At 34.8% G+C, this 22,445-nt stretch overlaps 1 protein-coding gene across 1 annotated transcript; it reads left to right on the forward strand.

Moving 5' to 3' along the window:
- The first annotated feature begins 13,396 nt into the window (after positions 1-13,396).
- On the forward strand, positions 13,397-17,428 carry LOC131697581 (thyroid transcription factor 1-like). The gene is made up of 2 exons (XM_058987517.1): positions 13,397-15,006; positions 16,174-17,428. Exons 1-2 carry the CDS (start codon positions 14,628-14,630, stop codon positions 16,827-16,829), a joined length of 1,035 nt encoding a protein of 344 aa, XP_058843500.1. The 5' UTR covers positions 13,397-14,627; the 3' UTR covers positions 16,830-17,428.
- Positions 17,429-22,445: the final 5,017 nt, after the last annotated feature.

Below are 22,445 nucleotides of genomic sequence, written 5' to 3' on the forward strand. Positions count from 1 at the left end.
GTGCTGCAAACCAGAAGTTTAACAATGAAAGAAATCTATATGCAAAATATTTTAAACGCTTTTTAGTATTCATATACACAGTAATGTTTAATGTGGCAACACTGTTCATGTTCTAAAAGGCATAAGCTCAAACAATTAAATAAGCACTATAATGTGTGAAAAATCTGTTGCATAAGATTTCTGTGAATTCTTAAACTTGTAGTTTTACAGAATAGGCTGGTAGTGTGAGAGTATATGCATCGCCTTTCCTCTTACACCCTGTGTACGTTTCAATGTAAACTCGTTGTTCTTTGAATAGCTTACTGTATATGGAGAACCTAAAAATGAAGTGGAATTAACTCGTTTATAAAACATCCTCAGTAAAAATGCACTAACAAAGCAAGTTCTAATATTTGCCAGGATATAAGGCTTAACCGAAGCCAATGGCCCTCTGAAGGAACACATGCATACCGCATATGTGTTTAGATGCAAATTTCCACTGTAGTGGGGACATACTGATGCTAACTAGTGACAGCAGGTTGTCCATTGTTTCGAGAATAAGACATTTGTTAGAAATTGAAAGTTAAGTGGGAAATGTTTTATCAGAAAGAAGCAGGTGTATAGCTTTTATAGTGGAACATATGTTTGCTTCTGACGGTCCAAAACAAACACCGAACACAAAGAAGAAAAAAAAAACGTGCTTGCTAATTGTTCGTGCATGGTATAAAAATACCTTACACTTCCCGGTTAACAAACAGGACACAAGATGAAATACGTAGGTAGGTGCCGCAATTAAAAACATAACACAACTACCATGACCAAGATTTACATGGTATTGGATGAAGTAGCATAATTAAATACGGTAAACATAAAATCAGTAATTACTGTTAATGCACTTCATTATACAGTTGTTGTAAATGTGTCAGAAATATTGAAATTATATATATATATATATATATATATATATATATATATATATATATATATATATATATATATATATCAAGTTTCTCGAACTGCAAGATTTGTTATTAGATCGGCGTTTTAGTTTCAATTCTTCTTCTTTTTATTATTATTATTATTATTATTATTATTATTATTATTATTATTATTATTATTATTATTATTATTAATCAGACTCCCTTATTCAGGGAGAATTACAAAATATCAGAATTTAGTTATTACAAAATATCACAGTGCAGAAAATCGCATAACAGAATATCACAATACAGTTAAGAACAGTTCTAAAGTACAAAAAAAACCAAGAGAAAATAAGATCAAATTCAAATAAGAGTAAAGTAAAGAATATAGTAAATAATTATAATTAAGAGCAGTAATAGAATACACAAAGCTATGTAGCAGTTCAATACGTGTACAAGCTGAGTACACTGTAAATCAAGTAATCGACATATTATACGTTTTAGTATTGATATCATTTGCAATGTGATTTTATATTGTTGTTTTTGTGCGTTTAAAGTATAGTCTTAAACAACAATAAACACTAAAGCCTTTTGTAATAGTGACAATAATGCATTGGATTTTTTTTTTTTATACAGTGGGAAATTGTAGCAATTGTTATTCTGCAGTACTACTTCAATAATAATAATAATAATAATAATAATAATAATAATAATAATAATAATAATAATAATAATAATAATAATAATAACAACAACAACACACCTCAGGCACCAAACATTTTTAAAAAGGTTCCATTTAGGAGTGAGATCATACTAACCAGAAGTCTTTTAAAAGCAATATTCCAATAGATTTCTGTAAAGATGCAATATATGCTGGTTCTCACGTTTGATCTTTTCAACCAGGGCAAAAAAAAAAAGCTTTATCATTTGAAGGGGTTTATCTTTTTCAAAATAAAATGACTACATACAATATATAGATCTGTATTTAATATTAGTAATGTATTCATTACAAATGAAACACGCGGCCACACGCTAAAGCCTTTACGATGTATTGTTATTTTATTCCACCCGGAAGCGAGGACTTGTATGTGGGAGGTTAAGCAGTTTATTTTGAGACAATGTGTATTAAAAGTGTGAATAGAAAATGTTGTCGGGAGGACGGCTGAAATGCAGTAGGCGTGCATTTTTTGAAGAAGGGTTTCGTGGTTCCTCGACCCCTGCGTTGTTGTTTGCTCGCTGCTGGACAGCGCATTGCACCGTCCTTGTCACCTGGACTCTTTGTCCCAGATGCTGGCCACCTTGTATTCCATATGGATGGGGCTGACTGGGACGAGTCTCCCAGAGAATCGCCTCTTAAACCCCCTTTTTGTATTCTGCACTGAAAAGGGTATTGTCTGGCCTAAAATGGACGTCTACACAATCCTCAGTGTTTCAATTCAGAGTTGTTTAATCAGTCCCTAGTGACAATTTTATGGGATTTAAGGGCACAATGGTATCTTTAAAAACATTGCAGCCTTCATGATGACAAAGGCGTAAATTGTATGGGCTTGCAGTGGCTGTGCGGACATTAGGGGGGAACGGGGTCTAATTAATAGGCTGTAAATTTGTTAATGCGTTTTTGCCCGTTAAAATAAACCTTTAGGCCTCTCTCAGCAGCAACTTCAGTGTGAAAAACAACTTTTATTTCAAAATTATATATATATATATATATATATATATATATATATATATATATATATATATATATATATATATATATATATGTCTGAAACAGTATTCTATTATTCTAGCAACACATGGAAACATATACAGCGCGTCTTCATTATTTTGCTATCAGACTTGCACATCATTTATGGCATTGCACAATTCTACAAGTAAGAGAGATTTCACAGTGGAGCTCCTGTAACAATGTTTATTGGCATCCTGTAGGGCTTGAAGTGTTAAGGACCCACTGGAAAATGTCCATTGGTGTCATATCTGGATAGCACAGGAACCACTCCCCCCCCCCCCCCCCCTCCAGTTGCAAACATGGAGCAGGGCTATAATCCTTGTAATTGGAGTTCATCCAACTGCTCCACGAGCCATCTTGACAACATGTCCAGACACATCTCAGATATGATGTTGCCATCAAAAAAGTAGGGGTCATACTACGCTCCACACCAGTCCACCAGGACTTGCATGTCGGTTGTGATCACTCAAGTAATATGTGTGACAGTTCACACCCTTATATGTAAGTACACTACCTGCCTGCAAAACAATATTTATTTTACTATAATATACATGTTCCTTCGTCATGATGCTCCCTGGTGGCAGGTTACATTTATATACTTTAAAAATATAAATTATTTCAGAAGTTTATAAATAATCTATAAGATTTGTAACAGAAGAAAAACTGGCAAACAATAAATACAGAAATGTATATATACTGTATATCACAATTATATATATATATATATATATATATATATATATATATATATATATATATATATATATATATATATATATATATAATATGCCTTGCGTTGGTTTTGAGCTGGTAATATACTGCGGGATATATATATATATATATATATATATATATATATATATATATATATATATATATATATATATATATATATATATATATATATATTCTGACCCAATACATAATCGATGACACCGATGAAGGCACTAACCAAAACCTTTCTCCACTTACAGTTGTATGTAATTATCAAAAATGCAGAATTTGCAATTCATGGGAGAGCCAAGTAGGAAACTGTTACCATGTTGCAAATGTAACACCAAGGGCCCTATTTAGCAAATATGTGCGCAGCCGCTTCGGCTCAGTCAAAAACTTTAGCGAACCGCTGCGGTAGAGGTCGGGTCTCATGTGTGTGCTAACGCACATCGAATCATGCGCCCAGCCAATCAAAGCACAGCGGGGGAGTAAGGTTACAACCAATAAGTATTCAACATTCCCTTTAAAAGCACCTGTGCATCTGCGATAGCGAACGGACGGCATTTTGAAACAAAAAAGGCAGACAAAATCGCAAAGAAATTAAAAATGTCCAGCAGCCCAAGTGAGTGATGACCAAGCCCCTCAAACAAGGCTACATTTTTTAGCTTACGAAATAAAATAAAAAATAATCATTTAGGCTTTGTCAGACCTGCCTGGCACTAGCAACATCTGCAACCTCCACAACTGGGGTTTCAAGTTCAGCACCTGCTTCTCTCAAACCCTGTAATCTTTCCTCTGTAAATGCAACATCACATCCATTACGGAGAGTTATGTTATGTAAAACACAAGCCAGGGTGATACTGCTAATCTTCTGAGGAGTGTGCTCCCCCAGAAACATCCAAACATCAGAATCGCATTTTGATGATTCCAAATGTTCACTCAGTTACAGTAGGAGCACATTTAAAGGTATGGTTATATTCTGTTCAGCAGGGGTCGTGGGGTTAAGCAGCAGTGTCAGTAGCTACCGCTTCAGTGGAAACCCATTGTCCACTATCAACCAGCCTCTCAGAATATCATTCCGTTGAAACGCAGCTGCCACTTGCGAATTAGCGAGGATAAACTAGTCATGAGCGGAGCCAGGATGGTTTGCATACACAATTCTTGCACGTTGACAGAATAAGTCCCCTTACGATTTATGTGGAGGTTCCTATTCTGTGTTGGTGTGCGTAGCTGCACATGTGTGCAGTCGATGGCTCCCAGGACACCAGGAAACCCATACCTCCCAAGAAAACCCAGCTTTGTATCATGTTGCTAAAGCCGCAGGTATACCATACTGCACATGTCTGCATGTCTGCAGTATACAGTAAAGCCATAGTTATTTGCGAGCCTTTTACTATGCGTTTTTCGCGGATGAAAAAAAAAACTACAAACATTTTTGGCACGAAATCAAATTGCACTAACAATACATACTTCGTATATTGCAACAGGAGCAATTTCTGGAGCGAAATATGTTTTATGGGTGTGATTCGCCAAATATTTTGGTCGTAAATATTTACGGGTTGACAGTAACTCTCGGTACGTTGGAACGACCCAGTGGAATAAAATGTTAGTGCAGCGGGTACCCTTAGTTCTACAGGCAAACAGTGTGCTCTCTGCATGTCTCCTTCCGGTCAGCCTGGAACAGTTGGCAGATGTCAGTGATTGTCTGTCTGTTGAGGCAAAATTGCTGCATACGTTGTGTGTCAGACAGGCTCAGAAAAGACAGATGACTTCACGCTTTCCTCCTCTCTCTTTGTCTAGCTACGTAGAAATCCAATGTGCCCTCCATATTTCTTCTGTTTCCTTTTTTCCCTCTCTCTTTTCTTTACCTGCTCCCCTGGTAGTTGCAGCGGTATTTATAGTCGACCATGTAATTTGCGCACAGTTTAGACCTGGTTTACACATGTCAATTGAAACGCAAATTCTAACACTGTTGATGGTTTGCTAAATCGGTACATTTGTAGTAAATTAGGACACCCCTAAAGTTCAGCCCATGATCAGCGCTATCGTTCACTTGCCGGGTGGGCACTAAAACACAGTTGCTAAATCACATAGGTGGGCAAAGTTTGTTTGCCCACACGTGCGCCTGATTTTGGTGCGCTAACTGTCCGCAGAAGTGTTTTGTGATTGCCTTAAGGGTTTGCGAACGTTGCTAAATGGGGCCCTTTAACCGGATAACCTACACTTTAATGAAGCACTTTAATTGTATGTGTCTGAAATCAAGTCCAAAGCAATTGACGGCGGTAATCAGTGGCTGCGGGGGTTTGCCTCTTTGATGAGCTCTCCTTGATTTTAAGCAGGTGCGCTGTTTTGTTAATTGCTGTATTGTTTATAGTTTTTTATTCTTACATTGTTTTTTATTCTTACATTGTTTTGCTGTGTTCATTTTAAAAGTGAGAATATTCTTTCTTTTACTTTTGGGTAAATAGTGGTGTGGTTATTTGTCAGTGAAGTTTCTTGTTGTGATTTAACTTTGTGTGGTGTAACTCGGGAAGTGGAAACTTCTTTCTTTCTTTCTTTCTTTCAGGCTAATTCATTCACTGTAGGGCGGCCGACCTGCTTGTGTGGTTCCTGAAGATGCGCCCTATTGAAGTCCGCTGCCGCTGTCATCTGTTTTTCCTCTCTCTCAGTCTCTTGTTTTTTTTCATATGTGGGAGGCTTCTCCCCACTGTGAGCTTGTTGTAAGTCTTAGTTGTTACTTTGTGCTTTATTTAAAGATTTTTTTTTTCTTTTACCCAGACCCAGACCTGGGATGCATATTAAAACGTAGCTCTAGTCTATTCATACCTCTTTTTAAAATTATCTTGGCGTTTGTTCGCCCTAGAGGGATTGGCTGGTACTGCAGCCCTGCCAGTTTCACAGGTTCACTTTCATTTATTTTTATTATTATTATTTTGGTTCATTTTATTAAGTGTGAATTTTAATTATTATTTTTAGGATAATTCCTATGTGTGCATTTTGGATTCAAGTGGATTATTGTATACATATTAGGTATTTAAGTAGTATGGTGTTTTCACAAAGTTATGATTTATTTATGTTTGTAGTCATTTTGTGTGTTACAGTTTAACCTGTGGGTTGAGCAGAGCTGCATCTCCAGTCGCCCACCCTTTCCTTTTCGAGCTGAAATAAAGCCTGGGTTTTAACTGTTTTATTAAAGTTCTTGTATTTTTTTTTGGTTGTATACTGTGAACCCACCTGATTGAACAAGGACCTGTGGTGTATTTTTCTAGAAGTCATTTTTCCTGGGTTTGAACTCACCACCAAGTGGCGTAGTTGGCTACAATAACTTTTTATACAGCCTTAATTGGCCAGGTGTTACAATACCTTTAGGTACCTCAGCAACCTGTTCCTTTTGAGGTTTCCTAAATAGCTCTGCAAGGACAAAACAGTAAGTATTAATCTGAGCTGAATAAATCAAAACTGAGCTTCACTGGCCCGTTAGTTATTTGTTTTGATAAGCTTTTCTTAATATGAGATTTGCAAAGGGATTACAGGACATAGGGAAGAGTATTTCTGTCTCAGTAAGATTATTTTTCAATTTGTCTCTTGAATTTGAGTCATGGAACGATGTTAGTAGTAGGTTACTAAATTGGTACTGACCTACCCCCTCCAGGAATTCTACCCATGGATTGTAAATTTCCAGCATCTAGAAAAGTATGGTATGATGACATCACAATTCTAGAAAAGTATGGTATGATGGCATCAAAATTCTAGAAAAAGAAAGTTCCATTCAGGGTGCCAAAAGTCATTTTAAACAGAGCCAATGTCTACTCAGTCTACTCAAACAGCATATAAATTAAAGACCTGTGTTCTTGCCTACTACTCTCATCACCGCACCGCCCCCTCCTACCTCCAATCCCTCTTGCCTCCCTACACCCCCTCTCACCCTCACCACTCCTCCTCTACTGGCCAACTAGTCATGTCTTCCCTCCACTCTCCATCCTCCTGTGCCCGCTCTTTCTCTTCCCTAGCCCCTCTATGGTGATCAACAACAGCAAGGAGTTATATTACTTAACATGCCTATCTTTTGTTGAAATGTGAAACATACTGCTTGCCAAATTGAACTATACAGCCTAATAAAAAAAAAAATCCTGCAACAAACACAGGACCCACAAAGCTACCCTTATTTACAGTGCTGTTTATTCCCCACTGTGAGTTTCTGCTGCATGGACAGAGAAAAGTAGATGGAATCACACCATGAACATGCCACCATCACCCTCTATGGGTGTCATAAAGTAGTACACAGCTTTCTGAGAATGTCAATGGATTTAATGGAGCTCAAACTGCGAAGTTCCTGTGTCATGTAAAATAGTGTCCGCTGCGCATGCTCAATGGAGAGCAGACGCTATTTCATATCTAAACTACATGAAATATTGCTTGAAGTGAAATAGTATCCGGAGGAAACAGGCACTTATTCGAACACAGTGCAGTTTAAATCTGTTGTGAAAAATCAAGGCTGCTTAGGTTGGTCATGTGATATTCTTTTTCTGGGAAGAACTGATTTGTTAATTAACACGGACCCTCTAGGTGGCAATATTGGATAGCTAGTGATTTTAAGAAGGTGAACTACGAAGTTTCCATTGACAATATTCACTGCAATACGAATTACACTTCAGACCCTCGGAATTTGTAGTAGGCATAGAACACGATTTTATTACCTCCTTGTCCATGTTGGAAAGGGGGGAGACGGGGGGACGGGACGGATATATGTCTCATAAATGTACAAATACTGTGACATCACATTTAATACTGCCCTTACAATGTACAATATGTACTGGAAACAATATGTAATTTTACTTCTATATTTACACAGTTTTTATATATATGACTAAGATTATTAGGCAACATCATGACCCGAATGCAACTAATTCTGTATATTTATGAGGGGAGGTTTATTGTGTGCCAGTATAAACAACGTCCTAAAATTGCATTGTATTGTATATTCAAATGTAAAAGCATATCCTTTGCTATTTTGTTTGCTAATAGCCTTGCTTCCTCATTTTAGAGGGGGGGCGCAAATAATTTCAATGATGTTATGCGTATACCATGTGACATAGCAAGACTATTCAAAAAGGTTTTTTTTTTTTAATGTACAATACTGTAGGTTCCGCTGAGAACATCGGCACTAATTAAAGTTAATTGACCCTAATAAGCTTCTATCATTAGGCTACAGAAAGGGTCTAGCTAAAACTAAGTAGGAGTAGTTATTGAAATTCAACAATTAGTGCAGTAAGATATCTTCACGAGCGCATGCTATAATTGTAATTAGCCTTACCTTGCATGCTGTAATTTAGGTTAATTGTCACTGCTAGGCACATAGGCCTACATCTAGAGGAAACGAGCATCCAGCACGGCGAATCGAATTACTCCCATTATGTTTCCTCTAGTAAGTTATTGTGCATGTCGCAAGACACTATAATTGGTCGATGGATTTATAGATTATATACCTGTGGCATCCATATAATGCTCAGCAATTATTTTGGTTGTAACCCGTTTCTATTTCTTATTTGTATTGTATTGGCTATATTACTATACGTCTCTTAAAATAAAAGGCTTTTTTAAGCCCAAATCTTAACCTTTACTCGAGTTCAGCGCTCTGGTGGTGAGTATTGGCATGACGTAGAGTGGAAAATTTGAGCACCCCAATTTAAAGATAATTCATTGAAAAATGTTTCGCTTCAAGCCAAGTAAATGAATACATGTCTAAGCTTCAGTAAGATCTCTTTTGAAATTTACAGATTAGCTATGCAAAGCTGATGTGAAAATAAATTAGATTAATACATCATCCTTACCAAAATTACCATGAAAGCGTACTGTACATTTTCTTTCGTTGGGTCACAGTGGAAAAGTCCAATACTGTACTTATAAATTATAACTCAAAAGCAGCAACCTTGAGTGACCTTCTAATCCAACTTTGAAATCCCCCAAATCGGCGTATTCAATCTTAAACAGCATTTAAATTAATCGCTGGGGATTGTTTGTCTATTAGACAACAGACCAGCAGTAACAGAGACTGCTATACATTATCTTTACTGTTTTTATCAGTTCAGACTCCTAATGAATTGTCTGTTTTGTCCTTTAGTTACATTCAATGTACATTATAGAATGAAATTGCAATGGCAGTTTATCACATATTTATGTTTCAATTACATTCAACTGTATTTAAAACACATGGGGCACATTGTCTGCCGAAGTAAATTAGAGGAGTTACAGCCGGCAGGTTTTACAAACACAAATACTTCATATCTGCAGCCGAGCCTGAGTTTCCCACTGTCTTAGTTATTCCAAAACCAAACCATTACACTCTTGCCTCCAATTTTAACTTCAGATTCAAAAATATTAAATTAATCTAGAGCCTCAAAGCACTTCAAACTGGAAGGTTAGAATCGTACTGAAAGCAGCAGCAGCCTTTATGAATTGAATTTAGGTAAAAGTGCAGTTTTCTCGGACACTCCCAGGGGTCGCTATAAGATCTCGGATATATTGTCGAACTACATTGCATCGATTCATTAATTGATTGTCTCTCATTAATTGATTGGTTGATTTATTTATTTATTTATTTATTTATTTATTTATTTATTTAAGCAAGTTTTTATTTTTATTTTTATTGTAATCTTTACAATGGGGGGGGGGGGGGGGGGAGAGAAAGTTGAATACATAAATATGTAAAAAAAAAAAATACTATATATAAAAACATAAATGAAGCGTAAAATAAAAATACATTAAAAATCATAATAAACCATAATACAAAACAAATTATATATATAAATAATATATTAAAATATATATATATATATATATATATATATATATATATATATATATATATATATATATATATATATATATATATATACATACACATGTACACACATACATACACATTAAGAATGATAGCAGTAGACCATGTAGTTAAGGTATTAGCACTGGCCTGGTGCAATCTTGCTGTCGACCTCTCCATAAGTGAGATATCTAAGAGAAAGTGTAACCATGTGCAGTTATAGACTATACCAGGTTCCAACCAGCCCTTCAAAATAACCTTCTTTGCTGCTGTCAGCCCCGCAAGATTGGTTGATTTATTATATAAATGCCTTACATATTTTCCGTGATGAATGCTATTTTGTCACACATAGCGTTAGTCCCAGTAGTATTGGGTTTCTGTGAAACAAACTATTTAGAATGTAATTAATCTATATACCACATAGGCCACACAACTTAAACATGTGGAAATTTGTGAAATATTAGCTAAACCATGAACTGTAAATCAAGTGTTAAAGAATATTTGGCTATATATATACACGCTGTTTGTTTTGGTATTTTTTGTGCGTTTATCGAATAGTTTTATATATCAAATCTGTTCCATAAGATGTGTGTTTAATTCTCACAATTAACAGAAGGCATTAACCAAGCAACAATTATGAAATTGGAATGATGTCAATCATATTGCCCAATTTAATATCAATACCGGTTCGAATTAGTGATATGAATGAGTGTGGAATGTATTTGAAATGATAATTATTTAACATCTAATTGAAAATAATATCATATGCTGTAAAAAAAAAGAAAACAAACAAACAAACAAACAAACAAACAAACAAACAAACAAACAAACAAAACAAAACATTAAATACTCTCCCTTTTTTTGTTACATTTAGGAATATAAATTGTGACGTTGACACATATTTCCTATTCAGCAATCAACAGGGTTACTTTAGGCTTTGCCCTATAACTAAGGATGATAAAATGACAATGGTGTACGTTTCTTTTCTGCAATATATACATCAATAGACAGATTTTACATTGTTCAGTCATGGTCGATGTTTTATAAGTTGCTAATGGCTGTGCATATATTTTAATATTTTAAACCTACTGGAGAATATTTATGTGTTGCCATAGGCAACATCAAAAGCAACAAAATAAGGGTTAAACGATAATGTGTTAAATTGCATCAATCGCTATTTAACACGAAATGTGTTAATACCTTTATTTAAGACACGTTTTCTATAGTGTCTGGTATATGTACAGCTGTGTTATAGAATACCAAAGTAACAAAATACGTTATCTAACGCAATGTAACATATTTCAATACGTGTGGGAAAATAACAATTAAACATTCTTAATAATACAACTAAGAAAAAAGTCAATCGATACAGAGTTTTTGGCTAATGTCTGTTTAGTGTACCATAGGTCTATAAGTTGCTCACTTAAAGAAAAAAAAAAAAAAAAAAGCTAGTGCAGTGAATTTACAGATAGGACTGTTAGGCTGTGTATGATTTAAGTGTAATATAATGTATTATTTAAAGTGGCCTATATACACGTAATTTTTTTGGCTTTATTTCTTTAACAATATACAAATGTATCATTAATACATTTTTTGATTCTGAATGATACCAAATTTCAACTTGTAAATACAACAAAATATATAATTACTATATATGAATTAAAATGCTCCAGTATTAGAAAATAAGTCAGAGAAAAACACGAGGTTATATCTTTATAATTAGAAAAAAAATGAATTTTAATATATAATTCCTGATGTGATTAACAGGTTGTCACTGAAAATTGGAATTTGACTTCCTTAAACAAAAGATTGATTGCACATTGATGAAAGTATGCTGTAAAATGAAACATAATTCTTATTCAACAAATTGCATACTCATTATTTTATTTGCTATAGAATATACTTTAGATAGACATGAGAACACCAGTGTAATAAACAACAGTGAAAAGTACATACATACTAAAATGTTTACAGAAGGTTGCATAAGATTTATGTATAGGTTTAAAGTGTATTCGCATGTTAAGGAAGCCCAATTGGTTTTATTTGAACCTCGCGTTAAGTAGTTAGAGAATACGCAATGTTGGTAAAAGGCTAATGCAACTTCTGTGCTGTCGTGCATTATATATCAGTAGGGTTTTAAGTACTCTCCCTGGACACTCTTTTTCTTTCTTTCTTTCTTTCTTTCTTTCTTTCTTTCTTTCTTTCTTTCTTTCTTTGAAACATTATGCATTTCTGAAGTGGTGCGCACAATTGTATACTGCCTGTTCGACTACAAACTTCTATATGTGGTATCAGTCCATCGAATTGTTTGACAAAGGATACTTCAAACTATCAAATTTGCTGAACTTGTTGAAAAAAAATTATTATTATTATTATTATTATTATTATTATTATTATTATTATTATTATTATTATTATTATTATTATTATTATTATTATAATTATTGGCATTTTGTTGTGTTTGTTGTGCTCATATTCTCGTGTCCTTAATGGCCAGGTAAGTTTCAAGTTTAGTGTCGTATCCAGTGTTGATCATACTTTCTGTCTTGGCAAACAGCTGTTGTAATGTACTCTTATTTAGTAAAGTTTCCATTAGGATTGGCACCATTGACTAACAATGTCTCCCATTTTCCCACATCTATAGTGTTCTCAGACGGATTGTGTACTGTCAGAAGCTATTGAGGAGATATCCAGTCCTCTCCATGAACAACATAAAGGAGCAAAGCATTCTGCAAACATAAGCAAACTAGAGCTCCTGCATTCTCAGAACAAGATTTTAAGGGCCATGCATTGTACTTTATGCCTCCTACTATATTTACAGCGCTTTGCCACCTGCGACACAAAGATTGGACGAGGTTACTCAGAAAATGAAGAAAATATCAAACGCACCACGTTATGAAGAGCCCACGTATTATAAACTGTGAGCCTTTTCAGTACATTGCGTTTATGTATTCAGACTATATAAAAAAAAGAATTGGATACCTACAAGTCTACACATGTAATATAAAATCTAAACACATGTCTACATGTGTCCGTTATTAATTTGTGGAAATCATTTGGAGAGTTTGTGAAATTCACGAAATTGAAGTGTAAAAAAATGTAGTGAAATATGAAATATGAAATATATCTATTAGCAGAATATATATATATATATATATATATATATATATATATATATATATATATATATAACATAATCGCATATTTGTTTGTTAATATTTATATTTATACGCGCATGCATGTTTATTCAATTTTACAAAATCAACAGAAAGATCTCTAGATTATAAAACTAAGACGCAAAACGCAACAACAGCCTGCTCTGACAATGTGCAAACTGTAACATGAACGTGCAGATCCCTGCAAGAGAAACTCTAACCATAACGGTTGAATAAAACGAAGAGCCTTTGAAGAAATCTGCAATTTCCGTGGCAAAGCTCACCTCTTGCAGAGTGCTAGTAAAGTACAATCAGGGCCAGAGTGTTATACTTGAAGGATGTTAACTCGCATACGGGAATCTTCTTTCTCCTGGACAGGGTGAAGCAAAATGATCCTTATGTCCTAATATCAAGCAAAGTCACAATGCGTTCGGTCATTTACGCAACCACTTTACCATTTTCCCCGCGTAGCAAGAGCACTTTTGCATTTTTAAGTACGATCAAGTATAATGCAAACACAATTTACAAGTGGAATCACTGGGTGGCTCTTCGGTGCATTAAAAGTGAGAGGTTCAACTGCACTTTTCAAATCGTTTCTAATATGAGCGATATGGCTAAACCTTTATTTCGCTGTATTTAATGCGTATTGATATACATGTGAATAGACAGACTGGTGGACAGATATAAGCAGTAGGTATTATTATTATTATTATTATTATTATTATTATTATTATTATTATTATTATTATTATTATTATTATTATTATTTGTATACTATTTAATTTCATTGGCAGGCATGTACACAATTAGATAATAATAGTGGGCAACTTTAATTCCACGTATGTATGACCTATTTTGTACTAAATACACATTTTATTGCATATAGCATTTAAGGTGATTACCAAGGCCTTTGCATTTATTGTTGAATTGGATGACTTTGTAAAAGGTTACACCACCTTTAGCCACATCTTGTAAAATTACAGAAGGGATTACAGAATCTGGCATGTAAATAAACTTAAAGGTGTTTACCTTGTCATCGGCACGTAAGCTAATTATTGTGGAGAGGGCTCTATTGTCTTGTTGCCCTGGTAGCCTATGCCCCGCCTCTGGTGGCAGCCTTAAACCTGGCGCCTGGCTAAAACAAACGAAAGGCAGCCCTGAGTCTCCACTCAATCCAATTAAGGCGGACTTCAGCCACTCTCGTACGTGTTCACCCAACAAGATCGACGCTGAGACAACACTACCAGAGCTTTGGCAAAACCCTTCTTTTTGCCTCGCCTTCTACATTTTCTCTCTCCAGGCACAAAACAATGTCGATGAGCCCCAAGCATACTACTCCTTTCTCAGTTTCTGATATCTTGAGTCCCCTAGAGGAGAGTTACAAGAAAGTGAGCATGGAGGGCAACAACTTGGGGGCTCCCCTGGCAGTTTACCGGCAGTCTCACGTCTCTCAGGCATCCATGCAGCAGCAGCACCATATGGGGCATAACGGGACGGTGCCCGCCGCGTACCACATGGCAGCGGCAGGTGTACCTCAGCTTTCTCATGCATCCATGGGGGGGTACTGTAACGGTAACCTGGGCAATCTGGGCAACATGAGCGAGCTTCCGCCTTACCAGGAAACAATGAGAAACAGTACATCAGCCACAGGATGGTATGGAGCCAATCCTGACCCGCGCTTTTCTTCAAGTAAGTATGCAAACTTGAAAAAAGCAGTTTTGCTAATAATTATGAACATTTTGAGGTGAGGGGATAACCAAAAACTAAGAATCTATGCGTGCACATATTTCAGTTTTATTATGCAGTGAATTGAGATGTATTATGAATCAAATATGCAGTTAAATATATAAAATATGTGTGTATTAATTGATGTATGTGTATATTAATTGTTATATGTATACAATTCAGAACCACGGGTTTCTTAAATCGATAACAGACCTATTGTATTTGGCTTTATTTAACTAAGTAATATGCCATTTTTATTTAAATATATTATGAATAACATTTCTCATATGTGTAATACGTGGTACAGATGAGTTCCTATCGTTATGTTGATAAGAACGAGCCTAAATAGAAATTCATGCAGTTACATCTGTCGGACATTGAAATGCTCTTATACTACTTGTTTTGTCAAACAAAACATGTCCCTTTAAATACCCAATTATTGTAATTTATTGATTGGATTTGAACATATATAATAAAAAATAACCATAACATACAATAATGAATTATTACAATTGAAAAGTAGAAATGGGTTTTTCAGTAAAATATTCAGTTTTTGTACAGATGCAGAGTAGATATAAAACAGTTAATTCACAGCAAATTACAGCTACAATAAGAGCGTGAGGTTATTTTAGAGAGCAATGATATTTACAACGAACCTGTTATGGCGTTAATTCTTCTCATTTTAAAAGAGTTAATAATACTATTTAACTATAATATTTTGGATGTCAAATAAATTAGCACGTTCCTCAGAACTGAACCAAGCTCTTTGTACATTAAATAACAAATACCAAACTTACAGGCAGGCCAATTGCCGTAGGCTTAAGGGGAAATATTATTCGTTTTATTTGTCGTTGGTATTTTACGTCATAAATTAGGCCTATTTTCTATATTTTATATGAATCTGACTCTTTCCCTTTTCTTCATGTTTTATTTTATATGCGTGGCGCCTGGTGATGCAAGTAGTTTCATTTTTTTTTCACCAGGCACTATTATTCACATTGACAAAGACAGAAACATTGGTTTGTTTACTTTTATAATTTCGTGTTTGAAATTGTGAATTAAATGACTATTTATTTATTTATTTATTTATTTATTTGCTTATTTAAAAAACAAAGTGTTTTCACTCCGCAGTTTCCCGCTTCATGGGCCCATCCTCTGGAATGAACATGAGCGGTATGGGAAGCCTGGGCTCTTTGGCAGACGTTGGCAAGGGTATGGGACCTCTACAGAGCACTCCAAGGAGAAAGCGCAGGGTGCTTTTCTCGCAAGCCCAAGTTTACGAGCTAGAAAGACGATTCAAGCAACAGAAATACCTCTCGGCACCGGAAAGAGAACATTTGGCCAGCATGATCCACCTCACTCCAACTCAGGTCAAAATTTGGTTCCAGAACCATCGGTACAAGATGAAACGCCAAGCCAAAGACAAGGTGACCCAACAGCAAATGCAACAGGACACCAGCTCTTGCCAACAACAGCAGCAGTCTCCAAGAAGAGTGGCCGTACCAGTTTTAGTGAAGGATGGCAAGCCATGCCAAGGAGGCACACATACGCCAACAACGGGCGCCCAGAACCACCACCACCAGCAAACAACTAGCGCTACCAATAATTCAGGAATTGGGCAACATCAGCAGACTGGCAGTGCATGCCATTCGCCAGATTTAGGCCACTCGTCTAGCCCTCCCTCGCTTCAAAGCCAGGTCTCCAGTCTGTCTCACCTAAACTCTTCTGGTTCTGATTATGGTACCGCCATGCAATGCTCCGCCTTATTATATGGTAGGACCTGGTGACAATGTAATATAACTAAGACGTGTATATGGTAACTGACAGAGTCATTTCTGCATTTCCTAAATAAATGGTTTACTTTGGTTGGGTTTGCAGGCGACGACTCTTCGTGGACCAAAAGTGACGAATGTTCAATCTGTAAGTGGAGTTTGAAAGGATTTATTTTACAGCGAATGTGAATAAAATCCCTGGTTCACGAAATAAACTCTTATACAAGACACGTGTGTCTGTAAAAGTTGACTTGTAAATACACGATTCCCAGGAAACTGGAAAAACAAGTCGAAACAGTGTTAATACAAAGGAAGATTTGTGGGCATACAAAGACATGTGTAGGGTAAATTAACTTGGCTTAACTTTTTAATAGATTTTAATGTAAAACGTAGCTGTATATTTCTGTAAAAGGTTTGCATTGGATACATAGTTTTTAGCAAGCTGTATATTATGTTGTAAAAAGTTTTTATGGACATTTGAAGGCTGCCTGTATACCACAATTAAGTTTTGTTGTTATTTGACCCCGTATTTTTCCTCCTCTTGTAACTTATATAGAGATTTGGCTTGAATATAGTCATATGAAGCTTCTAATAAATTATGAAAATAAAATTCAGATTCGTGTATTGTATTTGGTTATATAGTAGGCTAAATATCAGGCTTTTCATATGTGCATTCTAATAGAAATATCCTGTTGACATTATATCTGTTGCTATTTAAAATAAGAAGATTTTGAAATAATAAAATGTAATTTACAGTAAATAAGACACCAAGAATATAATCCATACTTTTTTGCGTAAGAGTGTACACTTTTCAATTTTATAAATGTATTGCTTTAAGAATTGACGATATGACTAACTTTATCGTGTTGGAAAACTGTAAACATGATTTTCCCCATTCTTTAAAACAATGTTCATGTAGTTAAATGTAAACAATACTCGCCCTTGATTTAATTTAATTTACAAATGGGGTGTGTGGAGTAATGAAATAGCTTTTTCCTAGTAGTATGTATAATATCAAACACCGATGGGGCAAAAGTATTGAGTAGTTCAAAAAGAGCAGTAGTAAAACTAAACACGTGCAACCAAAAGCAAACTCGTATTTATTATGTAAACAAGGTGTTGAAAGCAAACATAATGCATGCGGTCACCGGCTGAACAAAGTCCACGAAGCCCCATGTTAATGATTTCAGGCTAGAGAACAGCACAGTGCATAAAAAACATCATAATGTTGTATTTTGCTCACAAAATGTTGAATTCGTTTCGCATTGGTAAAGCGAATCGTTTTGCAACCCCAGTGACGAGGATTATAATTAAGAGTTTCATAATTTTTTTACATTTTTCTGTCAGTGAATGGCGTTGTTTGCGTTGGCATTAGTGAAATCCAGTTCGTTTGTTTGACTGCCAGCCTGTGGGAATGAAACAAGCAATGAGCCAGGGGTCAGTAAACGATGTATTTGGTGCTGTGTTTTTATATTGGCTGTTTAAAAAAACAAAAAGGGGTTTCCATACTGAATTGAGAAGCCGAAAAAACGATATACAATGCATTATGCACCCCACGTGTTATGTAGAATTAAAAAAAAAAACTATAACGGCGAATGGATTACAATAATGTACTTAAAAAATGATAACATTTAATTCTAATGTAAGCATTTGTCTAACAGTTACGCAGTCACTTATCAATGCATGCCGGTAGGAAAATAAACGTTATTTAACTTTTATTTTCCAATCAGGTTATAAACATTATAAAGCTACATGGTTGACTGAGATATATCAAATTACGATTCTGCAGCTTGTTGATATGCCTATAATGTCAAATAAGTGTTGTGTATTTTCAAAGCAGTGGTCTGTTTTACTTTTGCATTTTGTCTTCCCTGCTGTTTAAACGCTTGTAACCTCGTGGAACGCAAAATGAAGAATGGATCCCTTTTCTTACAGTCTTTCCAGCTTTTTGAAGTTCCTTTCAAAGTTTAATTTAATGGATTATTATGTACACAGTGTCTTATCTGTGTTGGCCAGTTTCAGATCAGGCAAAGTAAAGCCGTTTCTCTACCTCGTCCACGGTGCCAGCGTCTCTTGATGTGTGTTTACCTCAGTAAAGACGAGCCCACTGCTCTTTCCGAACGCTATGAGATGAAGTAAACACAATTCAAAGGACATTAAAATATCAATCAAAGTGAAATCCAAACAGTCAAATTGCTCTTAAACAACTTAATGTACTATTTCCCCATGTTATCGGGCTTTTCTTTATCAAAACCCTATTTGTGCAAATGAAAAGCTCATTAACTACCGATACAGGTCGACAGGACCAAGTTCAAAACAGTTCTGTCGTTTCTTTTTTTTTCCATGTCTAAGTTTGCTGCCTTGGAGACCTCAAAAACAGAAATAACAGTATTATTGGGGAAAATATTAAGCGTTTTTTGTGAGTTGTTTGTTTTCTAACTTAACAGGTGCAAACTATACAAACAATAATTGATTTACTTTTATCTTAAAAAGGTAGAGCTTTATATTAAGCAGCAAACCTGAATTACCTACAAAATATGATTTATAGGCTGCATGAAATGCAGATTAAGACATAACGGCTAGCTATTGTTAAATATGTTGAAAATATAACAAAGTGTCTGAAATATACATTTATAATTGAGGCGTACATTTGATTGATTTGCTATCCATGACTTATTTTAATGTTTGTGTTGAAATTTCAATGACCGGATCTTTTTTTTTTTTTCATACTTCACCACAAATAGCGTACATTTGATTGCTAAGCATACTATATCTGCGTATCATTTAAAACAAACACATGCTTACAAAACGCTGATATTCAGAACATACGAAATATTGTATATATTGTATATTACTACACTGTATAGAAGCAAGGTGTTCCTATCGTGGATAAAATAAGCAATAGGGTCTCCTTACATATTCCCACTAACATTTCCTGTAATCAAACAGCCCCATGGTTTTCTTGTAGCATTGCCTTGTTTTCTGCTGTGTTTTTACATGTTGGTCATTAACGCTGATTGCATGCAATGCATAGGTTTTAAACAAGTTTCGCTAATATTAAAATAAATACATAAAAAACGAACACATATAAATGATATAATACGGTAAACTTCAGACCTTATTGTAGCCTAATATCTGGATGTGCCGTTCTAGTTTGTAATAATAATAATGATAATTTATTTGTCTTAAACCAGGCATTCTCGTAGCAACAGGCACCATGTTTCTCAATTTTCCTGTTACATTATTTTATAGGATTCATCACTTTATTAAAGTAGTCATACCGAAATGCACCTTAATGTAAAGTATAGTTTCAGAGCTACATGTATTAGCGTCAGACATAGCTTTCCACAGGCAGCTACAGGCAGAATTCAGGGCATAGCATACACGATAGGCCTCATTCTAAATATACTTAAATACCTTCTGCACGGCGCTCTAGTCTCAGTACTATTATCTGTATTGCTACAGAATCAACGTACACCTTATCTAAATCACCAACGTTTTTTTTTTTTTTAGCCAAACCATAACAATTCCAACTGATGCAGCTAAGCGACATACGTTAAAAAAAACCAAACAAAAAAAAAAAAAAACTGTAATCTCAGTAATTGTGTTAAAATATAATTTACTTTGGGTGCAGTTTAATTATGTGCACTTTAATTGACGTGAGAATAGTTCACGCTATTCACCTACTCGAGCAACTAATTCAAACATTTCAAATTAAGTGTGAACGAGAGATTAATACAGCGTTTTCTGTTTCACGCAGGTATTTCACTTGGCATCAAGTGCTACATTTTAATGCATTTTTTTTCGCTTAGGAAAATAATAGACTTTCGTCTAATTCTAAACACATTTAAACAATGTAATGTTGTTAAGGTCGCTCCGCATAGGTAGAACAACCAGGTGGTAATTAAAGTGAAATACACGGTTCTTAGTACCAGACTCTCCTCAGTGGCTTCAGAAGGAGTGACTTTAAGCAAACACTTGAAAGCCTGAAAGAAGTTCAGCCGAAGCGCCGGCCTAGGTATTTAACAGCACTGCTACCCCAGAGCACGCAATCAATTTAAGCCCATGGAAAAGAGGCAAAAGCACAACACATGACACTGCATTCGACAGGTAAAGTACCATACCCTGTTCCATTACATATTTTGCATTTGCTAACTACGAATGCCGTGCAATATAGGCTACACATATATGACAAATGACATTGCCTCCGCAGAGATATTCAGTGCGTTTTATAAACCTCGTTGAAGGCAATTACAAATTGAATATATTTATTATGCAAAGACGTGTTCTCTTAAGCGTTATTTGTACATTCTTTAAGTTTTATTTTGCTTAGCCTAGTGCATTCTCCAGAGAAAGAACATCTATTTTGCATGTCTACAATAATTGCTTATTGCATACAAGAAAATTGTGATCTGTGTTAAAACGAGGCAAACATAAAGCAAAGGAAAGAATGCGGATACATTGCTCGTGTGAAACTCCAGGGTGACTCGATGAAATTGCCGTGGAAAATACATTTATAACCTATAAGGTATTCTCTCGGTTCCTCGGTTTATTGTTCAATCTGATTAAATACTAAATAAAAACAAAGTTATATTATCAATTAAAATAAAAGGTTGTAGGATTAATTATATATTATTATTTATTTCTTAGCAGATATATATGGGCCTTTCAATTTATTATTGACATAATCATTTTAAAACGGGAGTTCATTATTATTATTATTATTATTATTATTATTATTATTATTATTATTATTATTATTATTATTATTATTATTATTTTTGTTGTTGTTGTTGTTGTTGTTGTTAATATTGTTAATATGTTGATATTCTTTGTTACAAGATCAGCATATAATATATGCCTCTGGTAGTCTTTTTTATATAAAAGTTAAGTAATAAATAAGACCGTTCTACAGTTTGTATTTGCATTTTCTATAGTTTTGCAATACAGTACAACCAAATGAATACAACAACTATATTATTATTATTATTATTATTATTATTATTATTATTATTATTATTATTATTATTATTATTATTCATAGTGTTAGGCTTGGTATTGGGGTATTAATATTAGTAAGTTGTGTGTGTGTGTGTGTGTGTGTGTGTGTGTGTGTATTGTACCTAGTAGAAGACATACCCTCTATGGGCCCTATTCTCTGTTGGTTTACACGCTAGAAGAAAGGTTTTCCGAGGATGCGCAAGCCCTTCTTCCAGCGCGTAATTAGCACCTGCAAGTTAAAATAGGGCCCTATATGAATTAATTTGCTTAATTCAGGATAAAAACATTGACATGTGGGAATAAGTTGTGTACACTTCCTAAACTTTTTTTTTAAAGTATTTATTTAAAATACAATCATTGTTTTGGAAACATCAAAACAATTACATTGCCAATACTGTTAATTCATAAAGTTTCTAATGAACTTGGCTTTTCTTGTTAACATTTCGGTTTCTGACTTTCGATTCGATTTATTGTGCTATTAGAAACGTATATAGGTTATTTAATTATAGTGTAACATATGCAAACAGATACAAATCTTACTACTGATGCCTGTTTTATATAGCAATTATTTGGTAATTAAAACATACAATATAATAACAATAATAATAATAATAATAATAATAATAATAA

Source organism: Acipenser ruthenus, chromosome 15, assembly GCF_902713425.1.
Source record: "Acipenser ruthenus chromosome 15, fAciRut3.2 maternal haplotype, whole genome shotgun sequence".
Taxonomy (NCBI): domain Eukaryota; kingdom Metazoa; phylum Chordata; class Actinopteri; order Acipenseriformes; family Acipenseridae; genus Acipenser; species Acipenser ruthenus.

Excerpts from the sequence above, each read along its gene's own strand:
- LOC131697581 (XM_058987517.1), top strand. The coding sequence starts at position 14,628 with ATGTCGATGAGCCCCAAGCATACTACTCCTTTCTCAGTTTCTGATATC. Across the intron at positions 15,007-16,173 it reads TGACCCGCGCTTTTCTTCAA|TTTCCCGCTTCATGGGCCCA; the intron begins GTAAGTATGCAA and ends TTCACTCCGCAG.